Genomic DNA, 15195 nt, shown 5'->3' on the forward strand with positions numbered 1-15195 from the left:
GCTGGAGGACCTCAGCAGGTCGAGCAGTGATGATAGGAGGTAAAGGTACAGAACTGATGTTTTGGACCTGAGCTCTTACCCAAGGTTTTTAGTCGAAAGCCAGCCAGCAGCTAGTTACACACAGTATCGTTACCTCCGATGGGCACTGCAGGACCTGTTGAGGTCTTCCAGCATCTGAGTGTGTTTACTACCTCACAGAGCTGACTGACTCACCGAGTTCCTCTAGCAGTTTATAGATTTGCTCTGTTGGCTTCATCAACAAACACAATACAAACTGTGATGAAATGAGGCTTTATTTTGTTGGTTGAATGGCCGCATTGCTCTTCAGCTGACAGTCAACGAAACCTTGTCATCGTCATCCAGCGAAGTTTATGGCAATCTGCAAGCCAAGAAGAAAGTTTTAATATCAGATCAGAATCAGGTTTATTGTCAAGAACATATGTCCTGAAATTTGTAGTTTTGTGGTAGTGGCATCGGGCAGAACAAGGTGCAAAATTACAATACGTAAATACAAGATTTAAAACAATAAGAAAAGAGAGAAAAAGTGCAAATCTGTAGCATTAGGTGTTTGTCTTCAGGCTCCTGAACCTCCTTCCTGATGGTAGCAGAGTGAAGAGGGCCTGGCCTAGGAGGTAGAGGTCCTTGAGGATAGAGGTTGCTTTCTCAAGATCAGTGGCACCAAAAATAACTTTTGAAAAAGAGTTTATGTTATTTCTTCTCCTTAATAAGTCAATTCCACAGGACCATAAGAGTGGCAGAGAGGATGACTGGAGTCTCAACCACCCACCCCCCACCACCCCTCCCACTGATATGGTCTACCAGGATTGTTGTCTGAAGTGGACACACAAAATCAATGAGATCCCCTTCCACAGAATCTTTCAGCTGCTCCCGTCGGGGAAGAGATACAGGAGGATCAAAGCCAGCACCACCAGGCTGAGGAGCAGCTTCTTCCCAAGGGCAGAGAGAATGCTGAACGACCAAAGGAACTGCTCACACTGACCATCTAAGACTCTCATTTGTACAAAACAATATTTATTTATTTATGTTTATAGAGTTAATATGGTCCTGCATATGTTTCATGAGTCTGTACGTGTGTTATGTCTGTTTGTGTGTCTGCAAGTTTTTGCACCGAGGACCGGAGAACATTGTTTCGTTGAGTTGTACTTGTACAATCAGATGACAATAAACTTGACTTGACTGCAACTTCATCATCCCAATGGGATTGAACTAAACTTTCTCAAAAAGTCTCCAAACTTAATTGGAAATCACTTTCTGGAAGAACACTGTGGCCTGGAGTAATGCACATTGCTTCTGTGCAATGGGTCACTGCAGATGTTTCTCGAAGTCTCGTCGAGGCAGAAGGCAAACCAACACAATGTGGCTGACACTGTCAGCGACGTCTGTACTTCCACATTCCCCTCGGATACAGATTCAGCTCGCCCAGTCTGTGGGCAAACAGAGCAATCCTCTTCCCTGCTCATTTTTTAAAAATGTAAACATATAGCACGGCAACAGACCCAACGAGCTTTGTGTTGCCTAATTAATCCCGATTGACCTACAACCCCCGGTGCATTTTGAACAGTGGGAGGAAACTGGAGACCCCCTGGGGAAAACCCACACAGGCATGGGGAGAACATACAAACTCCTTACAGACAGCACAGAATTCAAACCCCAATCCCAGGCGTTGGCGCTGTAAAGGCTAATCGTGCCAAGGCATCCTAGAACATCGTCTCCTTTAAACCCTTAAACCCCTTCATCTTCAAACTATGCCTTCCATTTACAATTCTTCTACCCTGGGGAAATAAAGGACTGTGACTATTTACCTTACCCCCAGTATCTGGCACCTGTGGGGACTGGTGGATGCCATGCAAGTGTATTTTCCGGTTGCTTGAGACTTACTCCTACAATATCTTTTACAATGACAGATCACTTCTCAGCCTCCAGGGGAGAGACAAGTCCAAGCGTTCACTCAGGTCAATGGCCAGTTAGCCTAGCAACCCATGGTTCTTTGGAACATGAAAGGGAATGAGAGCATCCTGAGGAAAGGCAGGCACTCGCTGGGAGAAATGCAAACTCCACACAGACAGAAAGGAGGTCAGGAGCAAATTGGGGTCACTAGAGCTGTTAGGTGGGGGTTTTACTGACTACTCTCCTTGTGCCCACTTTGTTCAATGTTTGTTTGGGGTGTCCAGTCACACCAGCCCCAAGATTTGACACCATCAGAACACAGCAGTGTTGAAGATTGTAGTGTCCAAGATGGCGGGGGCCACGAGGGGTTACAGCGGACCAGCACAAGGCTTCAGAAATGGGGAACAACACCCTACCGTTACAGAAGGAGAAGCAGATGACCCTACAGGATGATGACCATGGTGGCAGACCGGAATGGGGCTCAGCGGCTCAGGGACCCACACAGGCTGCAGGCAACGCAATCAAGCTGCTGGACACTGGCACTTGGGAACCAGATGTTGGAACTGGGATTTGAAAGGGTGCTGAAGGCAAGAAGGGCTCCTGAAGTGGCCTCAGATGCTGAAGGCTTCCTGATCGTGTGGGAGGTTTGAACCTGGAGCTCGGGTGGCCGATGGATCAAACAGGGGTCTGTGCGGCTGCAGGAGGGCTGGAGATTAATCCACGGGCTTCAGAGTGACTCTGAATGGACTCCCTTTAGTTTATCTTTCTTTTGCACTATAAGGGACGCCAGGCAATGTTCATGGCAACTCCTTGCCTTACAGCAGGAAAAGGTTAAAGTATGTATGTAACATTTTTAATGTATCAGTAGGTGACAATAAAAGGAACCTTGAAAGGCCTTCCCTGTGGTATACAAATCTAAGACTCAACAGCCAGTTGTGAAGGAGATATTATATTTGATATTATATATAAAAATGTTTTAAAGCAGATAGATTGTGGGGGTTTAATGTGTAGGTCACAAACACTTCACAAAACAGATCTCATTTAAAATGCAAGAGCTTTGCTGAAAGTGAGACATTGAGGCCCCAAGAGCCTTTGGAAAGACAATAAAAACTATTTTGGAAAAGCTTTGCAAAGGAACTTCAAAAGCAGGTGTGAATGGATAATTTTTTTGAAAGCAACAGATAAGAGAGAGAGGGAGAGGGAGAGAGAGAGAGAAGGAGAGAGAGAGAGAGAGAGAGAGAGAGAGAGAGAGAGAAAGAGAGAGAGAGAAAGAGAGAGAGAGAGAGAGAGAGAGAGTTTAAACCCCATTTTGAAGACAGGTTTGAATTCTGGGTTCAACCTGTTGAAAACCCCTGTGGTCCATAAAAGAGGAAATGGCTGGCTAGAGCGTTTCACCTGAAATAAGGGAAACGAGAGGAACTCTGTGGTGTCCTGGAAGAAGAGGTTATCATTTGGAAAACCCTGATGGGGCGAGTTTCTTCGGCAAAACATTGAACTGGCTGACTGGAGGAAATCATTTTGTGTGTCCAACAAGCAACGAATCTCTCTCTGAAACTGACAAGAACCTTCCTGAGTGGTAACAATTTAACACCAGAGCTTGGTGAAAATTCATAAAAGTTAAATTCTGTGCACAATATAAGAATTGCCTGATACCGGTGAACTTGGAGGAATGAGAAGTGAATGATTGGACTGTGAATCAAAGAACTTTCCTGAGCTTGTACACATTACATACATGTGCACTTAGAATTAGAAGGGGCTTGAGTTAGATTAAGTTAAATTAATAGTAATAAGTTGAAGTTTGATCGTGTTTTTATGTTTAAAGAAAATTAAAAGTAAATTTTGTTTAAGTAACCATTTGTCTTGATGAATTTCTATTGCTGCTGGGTTTTGGGGTCCTCTGGGCCCGTAACACAGCACAGAGTGCAAGGCTGAGAAGGATGTTACCTGCTGCCTTCTCCTCACGCCCATTTGCAACAAGAACACGAAGGGTCGAAGACTAGCCCTCTGGCACAGGATAACTGATAGGTCTTTCCATTGTGGCACTCGTAAAACTTGTTCCTGTTTTTCAGATCAGGGTAGATGCCATTGGCTTTGCCAGCACAGAACCCGCTGGCCCCACCACCGCTACTACCACCGCCTCTTGGGGCTTCTGTAGGAGGCACCACTGGTCCCAGCGTGGTCTTGGATGGAACACCAGCTGGAAGGAAACAAACTGTTTTAGTTCATTGCCTGATTCAAAACGAACATCCACTTGGCAAAATGAAAGAATGAAATCCAAAAGTCTGCAGACGCTGTGATTGCAGTAAAAACATAGAAATACTAGAGGAACTCAGTAGATCTCACAGCGTCCATAGGAGGGCTCTTTGAAAGAAGGGTTCAGGCCTGAAATGTTTATTATATATCTTTACCTCCTACGTCAGGTGAGGTCTGGGCCTGATATCCCGTGCCCCCAGAGAAAGTGCACACGTAATACATTGCCTCTCCTTTCTCCGTGTAGTGATCGCTGTGTAGCCACTGTCTGGCTCGCCAGGCAGGAGCTCACTGAAAAGAGCTTCTCCTACATTACTGCGACCATAGCGACCTTCTCGTCGGTGCCTCTCCGATTTAACTACGTCAAGGCATGACCGAGTGTTCGGCGGTATAACTGGACAAGGGGGCTGGGGTCATTAGCCCTGGTCGGCAGCCAGCCAAAGAGGAGGCAAATTCTGATATTAAACCTGGGCAGAAGGGGCTCGTTAGCCTCATCAGGCCATCTATCTAATAGAAGGACACTCTGACGTAACTCCTTCGACCCGAGGAACTGGTTGTCACCTTCCCAGTGTGCTATGCTGTGGCAGATAAGCCCCAGGTGTAAAAGGTGGGGCCAGTACTGCACACACTGCACTCCCCCTAAAAAATCCACTGCTCAGGCTCAAAGGACATGCCCATGTCTACAATCCTTCCTAAATCTTTGTTCGCGAAGCCAAGCCATGTCCTCCTATGGACGCTGCAAGACCAGTTGAGTTCCTTCAGCATCTCTGTGTTGCTGTGTGGCTACAGCAAGTAAGAATCTCAGCGCACCTGTACACTGTACTCATGTATATGACAATAACCTTCCTTCTTGCACATACTCATTCGTCCCATCAGCGAGGCAGGAAATGAACTCTGTTTATCCCTTGTGAGGTCAGGAATTCCATACTCTTGAAGAAAGGCTCAGGTCAGAAACATTGGTAATATCTTTACCTCCTATAAGACCGGCTGAGTTCCTCCAGCATCCCTGTTTTTACTACAATCAGACGTCTGCATTTCGTTCCAGACTCTTGTTACTTATTGAGTGCAAACATTAATTTCATCTTCCCTCTAATCCTGAACTTGCTGTCCTCCCCTGCTGAGGGAAGTGTCCAAGTCTCCCAGAATTACACACCTTGATCAAATCCATTTTGTTTCCTTTTACCCACCAAACAAAGCAGCTTTATTATGTTCACTCTGCCCAATGCAGAGTGCATGTATTAGCTCATCGATTCCACATATATTGACTGCTAATAAATGCCACCAGACATTCAATCTTGTGCGACCTCAGTTAGAGTGGCACGTACATGGCTTCAGTACTTTATGCTGAATTCTATGTAAGGAATTTATTTTAAAGGAATATTGAGAAATATTTTAGCAGTCAAATTCCCGCTATTTACTAAAATCTTCAATTTGAAGTATAAGACATAGGAGCAGAAATAGGCTGTTCTGCCCATTAAGATCTATCCCACCATTTAATCACCAGTTGATTCATTTCCTCACTCATCCCCACTGCCCGGCCTTCTCCCCATAACCTTTGATGCCCGGCTAATCTAGAACCTATCAATATCTGTCTTAAATACACCCAACGACATAGTCTCCACAACTGCCAGTGGCAACTAATTCCACAGATTCACCACCCTCTAGAACTTTAAGGAATTCTGTTAATTACCTCCAGAAACCCCAAGACCAGAGCGCAGGGTGTTGATGAGGGGATAGGGTCCCTGGTGACAAAAGGTACCGGAGAAATCATCCAGGGCAAGATCCCAGACCATAGCTCCTCCAAACTTGTTCTTCTTCAGCCAATCAACCTGGAAAAGATTATTCACAGACTTGTACCAATAATGTTCATTTATTCCCAAAATATAATGAAGGGCCTACAATTCAGTCCCGCTGAACACAAAGAGAGTTCTCCAGAAATGAAGAAATAACCCAGTATCTCTCCAATGGGTAACGCCTCATGCCTTTCTGACCGGCCCATTGGGTAACGCCTCATGCCTTCTCCAATGGGTAACGCCTCATGCCTTCTCCAATGGGTAACGCCTCATGCCTTTCTGACCGGCCCATTGGGAGATGTGTGAATTACACAGTTACAGAGTTGATGTCAGAATCAAAAGCAAAAACTATTGTTGTTAAAACTTTTTTAGAAAAGATATATTGCCCATCTCTCTCTGGAATATGAACTGCATAACATGCACTGTCTTCACTCTGTAAATATCCAACTGAAGGTGCAGGACATAAAATCAATTTTACGGAATTACAATATTATAATATTTGGTATAATATATACCATATATTATAGTCAAACCTATGTAAAAATCGATCCCCTACTTTTGGCCCCAGCTGCCCAGCAATTCGAGTTCCTGATGCCTTGAGTGAGGATCCTCACTCTGGCCACACTCCCATCCAAGCTCCCGATGCCCTGATTGCGGATCCTCGTCCTCCTGATACCTTGACCATGGATCCTTGCCCCAGCCGCCCATCCATCTGAGCTCTGAAAGCCCTGAATGTAGATTAACCACGATCAGAGCTCCCAATGCTTTGAACGACATAGGTATTACCACAGTCAAAAGTACTATCTGTTGACGCCCCCAAAATTTGACCCAAAAGTTAGACCCCAAAGCTCAAATATTACATGAGTACGCACAGAATGGTATAATGAGAAAATTATTCCAATAATCAGTACCACAGAGGGCTGAACACCAAAGGTACCTTGTCTCCAAAGCTCTTCTGGTTGTCGTATCCAACCCATATCTGTCCTTTATAGGCATACGGAGTCATCTGTGGAGCGTCCCATTTCTTGGTGGCACCATTCAAAAATGTGCAGATCTGGCAGAAGAGGAAAATATCAGGACACAACTCAGACAAAACAAATATCAGGGGAGATGAGGGCTTTCATCTTTATCTGTCCGTTCATTGCCCTTTCCCAGGGTGAGGGAAAGGGGGACCTAATTGGAGACTTGGACCTTCGCCAAGGTGAGGAAAAGGCACAGGCTTCCTCAGGAAAATGAAGAAGAGGCTGCGGGCTCGACCCTCATGCAACACCAGCCTGGTGAGGTGGGAGAGCTGACTGACGTCAAAGGCTCTGCCTTGGTTTCTCATGGTAAACAAGAGGGCAGATTCAGAGGCTGAGGGGAGGTCAACAATTCAGGAGGCATTGAAAGGGCGGACAGTCCAAATCTTTACCCCAGGGTACAACGAGATGAGTTTGAAGAGTAGTTTGGTACAGACTATACGAGTCAAAGGACCTGTTTCTGTGCTACACTGTTCTCTTGGTCTAAGGGTAGAAGCATCTCACGCCAATGGATGTATTTTAAAGGTGAGAGTTTAAGGAAGGGGTGCCAGGTGAACCCTAAAGGTTTACTTCAAATAAGTTTATTTTGGAGATGTATAAATGACTTCAAAAAGCAGCTCCTAAGTTAAGAATTCATAAATCAAAATTAAGATGGGAGGTTGATTTAAATGAATAAATAGATGAAAATGACTGGATGCATTTATGTAAAGAAAATATGATGAAAATTATTAATGTTGGGTATAGACTGGTTCAATATAATTTTTTACAGAAATCATATTTAACTCCTCAAAAATTAAAAAAGCTGAACCTAACATTATCAGATTTGTTTTAGATGTGGTCAGGAAGTTGACTCATTTTTGCATTCTACTTGGTAATGTCCTAGAGTAAAACCTTTTTGAGGGAAAACTCCCACAGGATCCAACGTTATTTTTGTGGGGTAATATTTTATTGTTGTACAATATCTGTTTGAAAAATGGTATGCATAAATACTAAATTTTATTAGTCTTAATATTAATGGGATAAATTGAAAAGTGAAGAGGAAGAGGGTCTTGGCATACTTAAAGAATTTAAAAGTGGATATAATATTTTTTGCAGGAAACACATCTTACCAAATTGGACATGATAAATTAAAAAGAGGATGGATGGGACAAAAAATATTGTCTTCCTTTGGTTCAAAGGCAAGAGGGGTGACTATTCTAATTAATAAAAATACACCAGTGTTAATAGAAGATACCTTGATTGATCAAGCTGGAAGGTATGTAATGGCACACTGTAAAATTAATAGAGAAGCATGGACATTTATGAATATTTAGGCCACGAGAGTAATATAGGGCAAGAAAATACATGCATGCATATTAAAATTATGAAAGGAATAAATAGTCTTGACATAAACAGACTCCCCTGAGGGCAGGGACGGTTGGAACAAGAGGGCATGTTAAAGGTAAGAGGGCAAAACTTTAGGAGAAATATTAGAGGATGCTTCTTCACTCAAAGAGTGGTGGCAGAATGGAATGTTCTTCCAAATGAGATAATTGCGGAAGGGTCCCTTCTGTCATTTAAGAGAAGGTTGGATGTGTACATGGAGGTGAGGGGGTTGGAGGGATATTGGCGGAGAGCGAGAGGATTGAGCTAGTGGAGTTGTTCAAGTGAACCGGTGCAGACTCGAAAGACCGACATGGCCTCTTTCCGCTCTGTAAATGGTTATGGTTATATGGTTATATCAAAGTGGTTATAGCAGTGGTTCTCAACCTTTTTCTTTCCACTCACATCCCACTTTAAGTAATCCCTAGGCCTTCGGTGCTCTGTGATTAGTAAGGGATTGCTTAAGGTGGGATGTGGGTGGGAAGGGAAGGTTGAGAATCACTGCTCTAGACCCAATTGTTACTGAAACATTTTGCTTGAGAAAAATTGTCATTGGCCCATTTCCTTTGGAGTTAAGAAACCGTGCACATCACGAGTCAATTAGCTACGATTAAAACAGTGGGTTTCAACCTTCTTGACCTTTTCAACGTGGATGTGCTTTTTAAATTTTTTAATAAAATGTTTAAAAAAAAAAGGTTCACCAGGTTGAGTCAGTGATGAAGAAAGCGAATGAAATGTTAGCATTCCTGTCTCGAGGAATAGGATATCAGAGGAGATGTGATGTTGAGGCTTTATAGAGCACTGGTGAGGCCTCGTGTGGAGTATGGATACAGTTCTGGGCTCCTTGTTTAAGAAATGATGGGCTGGTATTGGAGAGGGTTCAGAGAAGATTCACAAGAATGATTCTTGGAGTGAAGGGATTAGCACATGAGGAACTTTTGACGGCTTTTGGAGTGGACTCCTTGGAGTTTAGAGGAGTAAGGGAGGACCTCATGGAAGCATTTTGAATAATGAAAGATTTGGATAGAGTAGATATGGTAAAGTTGTTTCCCATGGTAGGGGAGTCTTGGACAAGAGGGCACAACTTCAGGGCGTCCATTTAAAACAGAGATGTGGAGGAATTTCTTTAGCCAGAGAGTGGTGAACCTCTGGAATATGCTACCATGGGCGGCTGTGGAGGCCAGGTCGTTGGGTGTACTTAAGGCAGAATAGTCGGTGTATTAAAGGACAGGGAAGAACTGAGTGGGAGAATGGATCAGCTCATGATTAAATAGCGAGTCATTCTCAATAGGGCAGAGGCCTATTTCTACTCCTATGGAACATTCCTTGAATTATAGTCACACAGATATCTCCATTGCAAAGCTCAAGGGATTTTTCTTTGGAAGATGTAATACAAGGTTACTCAGCCTGTTAAAACAGCAGATAACATTCAGTAACTGTGGCCATATAATACCTCATAATAGGCCAAAAACCCAGCCTGCCTAGTGTACGTCCCGGCAGGCCCAGCCCCTCCTGCTGGGGCTCCAATCCCGGTATTGGCTGAGGTCAGATGGAAGGTGTGCCCATACGTGGGGAAGCCAACGTTTAGCTTCTCTGCTGGAGCTCCCTTATTCTTCCAGTAGTTCATTGTATAGTCCTACGGAGACAGGCAGATTCAGGGTCATGTAGCAGGACTTCACCCGACACTTGCTAAAAGCCATTGGCCCATTTTTTCAAAAGGCACTGAATCAATATCATCTCCAATTTACATGAACCCCCCCTCCCCCAGTTTACTGGCCCCTCTGTCTCCTTTCTCCATCTCTCCCCCTTCCCTTCTTTCTCCTTCGCCCTCTGCTCTCTTCCCCATCCCATCATTTCTCAGCTTCTTCCACCTTTCCACCTGTATCCTCCTGTTACCACTTCCCTGTTGACCTGTGCTCCTCCCCCATTCTCTTTGCCCTCCTCGCCCACCTTCTCATTCAGTCGTCTTCCTGAGCTTCAGCACCCTCAGACCAAAAACGACGACTGCATTTTCCTCCTGTGGATGCTGCGTGACTTAAAAAGATTGTCAGGATAGCCTTTTCTTGACTACTTACCACATTGTTATAACCCTGGCTATTTGGGAGGGGGTAGAGGGGGCTATTTTCTCCCGTTGCGTGATTCCAGGGACCATTGAAATCATAGGTCATCACATTGAAGAAATCCAGAACCCTGAAAGGAAGGACATCTGAGTCGCTCGCTCTGTTACTCCCCACCAAATTAACGTGAATATGTCAATCAGTAATGTTATTACAGTGCCCTTAACCTGGGTTTGAATCCGCCTTTGTCTGTAAGGAGTTTGTCTGTTCTCTCCATGACCCCGTGAGTTTTCTCTGGGGACTCCAATTTCCTTCCACCTTTTTAAAATTTAGACAGACAACATGGTAACGGGCCCTTTCGACCCACAAGCCCATGCTGTCCAATTACACCTGTTTGACCTACCCCCTCCCCCAAATACATTTTGAACGGTGGGAGGAAACCGGAGCCCCCGAGGAAAGCACATGTAGACACAGGGAGAATGTACAAACTTTTTACAGACAGCGTGGGATTCGAAGCCCGGTCCCAAACACTGGCGCTATAACCTCGCAGCCCAAAGATGTACGAGGTTAATTGGTCGCATGGGTGTATTTGGGTGACGCAGGCTCATGGGTCAGAAAGGCCTGTTACTGTGCTGTATCTCTAAACTAAATGTAAACAATTAAGACTTCTGGCCCTTCGAACAACAGAGACAATCAGTCAAACTCACTAAATTCCCAAGCGAGCGCGCCCAGTAAAAGCAGGCTTCTCTCTGCAGAATACTCACTGCCCAAGCTGTGGAACTTCGTAGGCAGCATCAATATAGCTCTTCCCACCGGCAACTGCAGCAGAGAGCAGCAGTCTCGGTCTCCCAGAGCTTTTTCCCTCAGTCTCGAAAGCTGCCATCGTTTCCTGGGGGGGACAGAGGAATCAAAGTTTCCTTTAGTCAGCAGTTCACGGAGAAAGGAACCATTTAATCATCACCATGTTGCTTCGCTCCATAACATACGTCTCGGACCAAGTTGAAGTTCATTGTTATATGTACCAAGGTGCAATGAGGAAGTTTGATTTGTAATAAGTTCAGCTAGACATCCCATACCTGGTACTGCAAGTAAGACAGAGTACACAAGTTCAAAGAAAGAGAACAGTTAGTACAGAGCACAGCCAATGTCATTTTACTGGTGTGAGGTTTATTCAGGAGACTGATTATAGTGGGAAAGAAATTTTCCTTGAATCTAGTAGTGTTAGATCTCATGAATTGTCTTCCTGGCAAGAGTGGGATGAAGTGAGTGTGGCCGGGGCGGGATGAGTCTTTTAAGATGTTGGCTGCTTTTCTTAGGCAGCAGGAGGGGGGTGGGAAGGGGGGGGGATCTGAGCCGTGTTCACAACCTTCTGCGGTTTCTTGTGGTCTTGGGCGGAACAGATGCCATCCCACACAGTGATGCACCCTGACAGAGTGTGCTCTCACTGGTGTACCTGTAGAAGTTGCTGAGGGGTGCGGTGGACATGCCAAATACCCTCAGGCTTGGCCATTGCTTTTGACGTGGGTGGATCAGGACACATCACTGGAGCTGTTGACCCCAGGAACTTAAATCTACTGACTGTCCTCACTGCAGGACTGAGAAGGGAGACCAGGGAGTGAGCTCCAACACCCTTCCTGAAGTCCATGACCAAGTGGGAGACGAACGCATCAATGGTCAGGCTGAGCACCCAGCTCCACTCAATGGCTCTGTCTCAGGAGTTCCACACCTGCACAATACAGTAGATTGGGCCTGTGTGTAGGCTTGCCTGACCTCTTGTTGTATAGCATTGAGTCAAGAAACATTCAGGGGCTGAACTGACGATTGGATACGATCAGTTTCTCACAACCAAAACTAGTGCATCAAACTGTGGCACAAACATGTCGCTGGCATTCATGAAATTACTCAATGAAGTTAGCGGCTTATATTCTTCTCTGTTTTCATTTCAATGTAGACATACAGCACGATAACAGACCCTTCCGACCCACAAGCCTGTGCCGCCCAATTGCACCCAATTCATCTACAATCCCCGATACGTTTCGAGCAGTAGGAGGAAACCGGAGCCCCGAGAGGAAACCCACGCAGACACGGGGATAACGTTCAAACTCCTTACACACAGAACCAGAGTGGAAACTGGGTCACTGACACTCTAATAGCATCATACTAACTGGTACACTAACTGCACCACCCAATAAATTAATGTTAACATTTTTAATTAACTTAGATTTAGAAAGTTTTTAATTTAATTTTTAAAATGTTTTAATTTCTTTTTATTTGCATGTTGCTTAAGAGTTCTGAATGTGCTTGATCATTGGTACTGGGTGAGCTGAAGGTGGGGTGGGTGTGGGAGCCGACAAGCAGTGAATGGAGGGCCCACCAGGGCCAGGAGAACCTGGCCTGAGCTACTTCACACCAGGATTTTCCCCATGCTGGCTCAGGTGCCAGCAAGTCCAGGTGGTTAGGGCACAGTGGCCAGAAGCATTCTTGTCACCATGGCTAATGAGGCTGTCATTGATCGATGGCCATTCAGGCGACACAGTAGCACCACTGCCTCCAGTGGGAGATCTGGGTTTGATCCTGACCTCAGGCACTGTCAATGTTGAATTTTCACACCAATTGGAGTAGTTTCCCCCCCCATGGGGCTCCAGTTTCCTCCCACCTCCCAAAGGCGTGCTTGGCAAACAAGAAATCTGCAGGTGGTGGGGTCTGGTGCAGTACATAAACCTGGGGAAACTCAGCAGGTCATGCAGCATCCACAGGAAGCAGAAAGCAGTCAACAGCATCACCTGATGAAGGGCTCAGGCCCAAAACATCAACTGTCCGCTGCTTTCCATGGACACTGCGTGGCCTGCTAAGTTTCTCCAGCACGATGAGGGTGCACTGCCAAAGACAGAGTTGGTCGATCAATTCCCCCCTGCAAATTGCTCCCTCGTGTGTAGGTGAGGGGTAGAATTTTGGGGGGAGATGATGACGATGAGGGGAGAACAAACATTAGGATTAGTGGAAATGGTGGCTGGAAGTCAGCACGAACCCAAAGGGCCTATGTTCATGCAGTGTGGACTCCAAGTTCTAAATGCTTTCACGTACTGTGTGAAATACTATCATTGGTGAGCATCTTGAGACTACTTAGTTGAAGTATAAATAGCTTTGTAGCCATGTTTGCAGATGATAGGGGGAGGGGCAGAGAGACTTAGATGGATTAGGAGAATAGGGAGAGAAGTGACCCATGAAATATAATGTTGGAAAGTCTACAGTCGTGTACTTTGATAGAAGGAATAAATGGGCAGAATATTAATTAGATGGGGAGAACATTCAAAATTCAGAGGTACAAAGAGACTTGGGCGACCTCATGCAGGTTCACCTCCAAGTTGAGTCGATGGTGAAGAAGGCGAATGCATTCATGTCTAGAGGCATAGGATATAAGTGCAGGGATGTAATGTTGAAGATTTATAAGGCACTGGTGAGGCCACGCTTGGAGTACAGGGGACAGTTTGGGGCCCCTTATTTAAGAAAAGATGTGGTGGTGTTGGAGAGGCTTCAGTGAAGATTCATAAGGATGATTCTTGGAATGAAGGGATTAGGGTATGAGGATGTTCAACGGCTCTTGGAGTTCAGACCTCAGAAACATTTCAAATGTTGAAAGGCCTGGACAGAGTAGATGGAGCAAAGTCAGGGAGTCAAGGACAAGAGGGCACAATTTCAGGATTGAAGGGTGCCCATTTAAAAAGGTGATGCAGAGAAATTTCTTTAGCCAGAGAGTGGTGAACCTCTAGAATTTGCTACCACAGGTGGCTGTAGAGGAGAGATTGATGGGTATATGAATAGACAGGATATGAAAAGTTATGGGGAGAAGGATGGAGAGTGGGGCTGAGTGGGAGAATGGATCAGCTCATGAAATGGTGGAGTGGTCTTGATGTGCCAAATGGCCAACTTCTGATCCTTTATGTTATGATCTTACTTATTTTCTCTTTTAATTTCATTGTTAGTTTATCTTCATAACTGTGCTGTATATGGTTATATGTGGGACTAGGAGGGTGGGGATTTGTTCCGGCATGGATTAGTAGGGCCAAATTGGCCTGTTCTGTGCTGTATATGGTTATATGTGGGACTAGGAGGGTGGGGATTTGTTCCGGCATGCATTAGTAGGGCCAAATTGGCCTGTTCTGTGCTGTATATGGTTATATGTGGGACTAGGAGGGTGGGGATTTGTTCCGGCATGGATTAGTAGGGCCAAATTGGCCAGTTCTGTGCTGTATATGGTTATATGTGGGACTAGGAGGGTGGGGATTTGTTCCGGCATGCATTAGTAGGGCCAAATTGGCCTGTTCTGTGCTGTATATGGTTATATGTGGGACTAGGAGGGTGGGTATTTGTTCCGGCATGCATTAGTAGGGCCAAATTGGCCTGTTCTGTGCTGTATATGGTTATATGTGGGACTAGGAGGGTGGGGATTTGTTCCGGCATGCATTAGTAGGGCCAAATTGGCCTGTTCTGTGCTGTATATGGTTATATGTGGGACTAGGAGGGTGGGGATTTGTTCCGGCATGGATTAGTAGGGCCAAATTGGCCTGTTCTGTGCTGTATATGGTTATATGTGGGACTAGGAGGGTGGGGATTTGTTCCGGCATGGATTAGTAGGGCCAAATTGGCCTGTTCTGTGCTGTATATGGTTATATGTGGGACTAGGAGGGTGGGGATTTGTTCCGGCATGGATTAGTAGGGCCAAATTGGCCTGTTCTGTGCTGTATATGGTTATATGTGGGACTAGGAGGGTGGGGATTTGTTCCGGCATGGATTAGTAGGGCCAAA

At 45.2% G+C, this 15195-nt stretch overlaps 1 protein-coding gene across 3 annotated transcripts in view; it reads right to left on the reverse strand.

Annotated features, from left to right (window-relative positions):
* Positions 1-275: 275 nt before the first annotated feature.
* LOC138765228 (acidic mammalian chitinase-like) overlaps positions 276-15195 on the reverse strand; it is a 37447-nt gene continuing 22527 nt past the window's right edge. For all 3 annotated transcript variants that reach the window (XM_069942207.1, XM_069942206.1, XM_069942205.1), the window contains 7 exons: positions 11154-11278; positions 10408-10522; positions 9786-9968; positions 6889-7005; positions 5849-5987; positions 3853-4105; positions 276-379 (listed from right to left, as the gene is read on the reverse strand). In XM_069942207.1, coding sequence (XP_069798308.1) covers positions 3867-4105; positions 5849-5987; positions 6889-7005; positions 9786-9968; positions 10408-10522; positions 11154-11278 — 918 coding nt within the window. In that variant the 3' untranslated portion in view covers positions 276-379; positions 3853-3866. The remainder of the gene's footprint in view (positions 380-3852; positions 4106-5848; positions 5988-6888; positions 7006-9785; positions 9969-10407; positions 10523-11153; positions 11279-15195) is intronic.

The sequence above is a fragment of the Narcine bancroftii genome, chromosome 5 (genome assembly GCF_036971445.1).
Source record: "Narcine bancroftii isolate sNarBan1 chromosome 5, sNarBan1.hap1, whole genome shotgun sequence".
In the NCBI taxonomy this organism is placed as follows: domain Eukaryota; kingdom Metazoa; phylum Chordata; class Chondrichthyes; order Torpediniformes; family Narcinidae; genus Narcine; species Narcine bancroftii.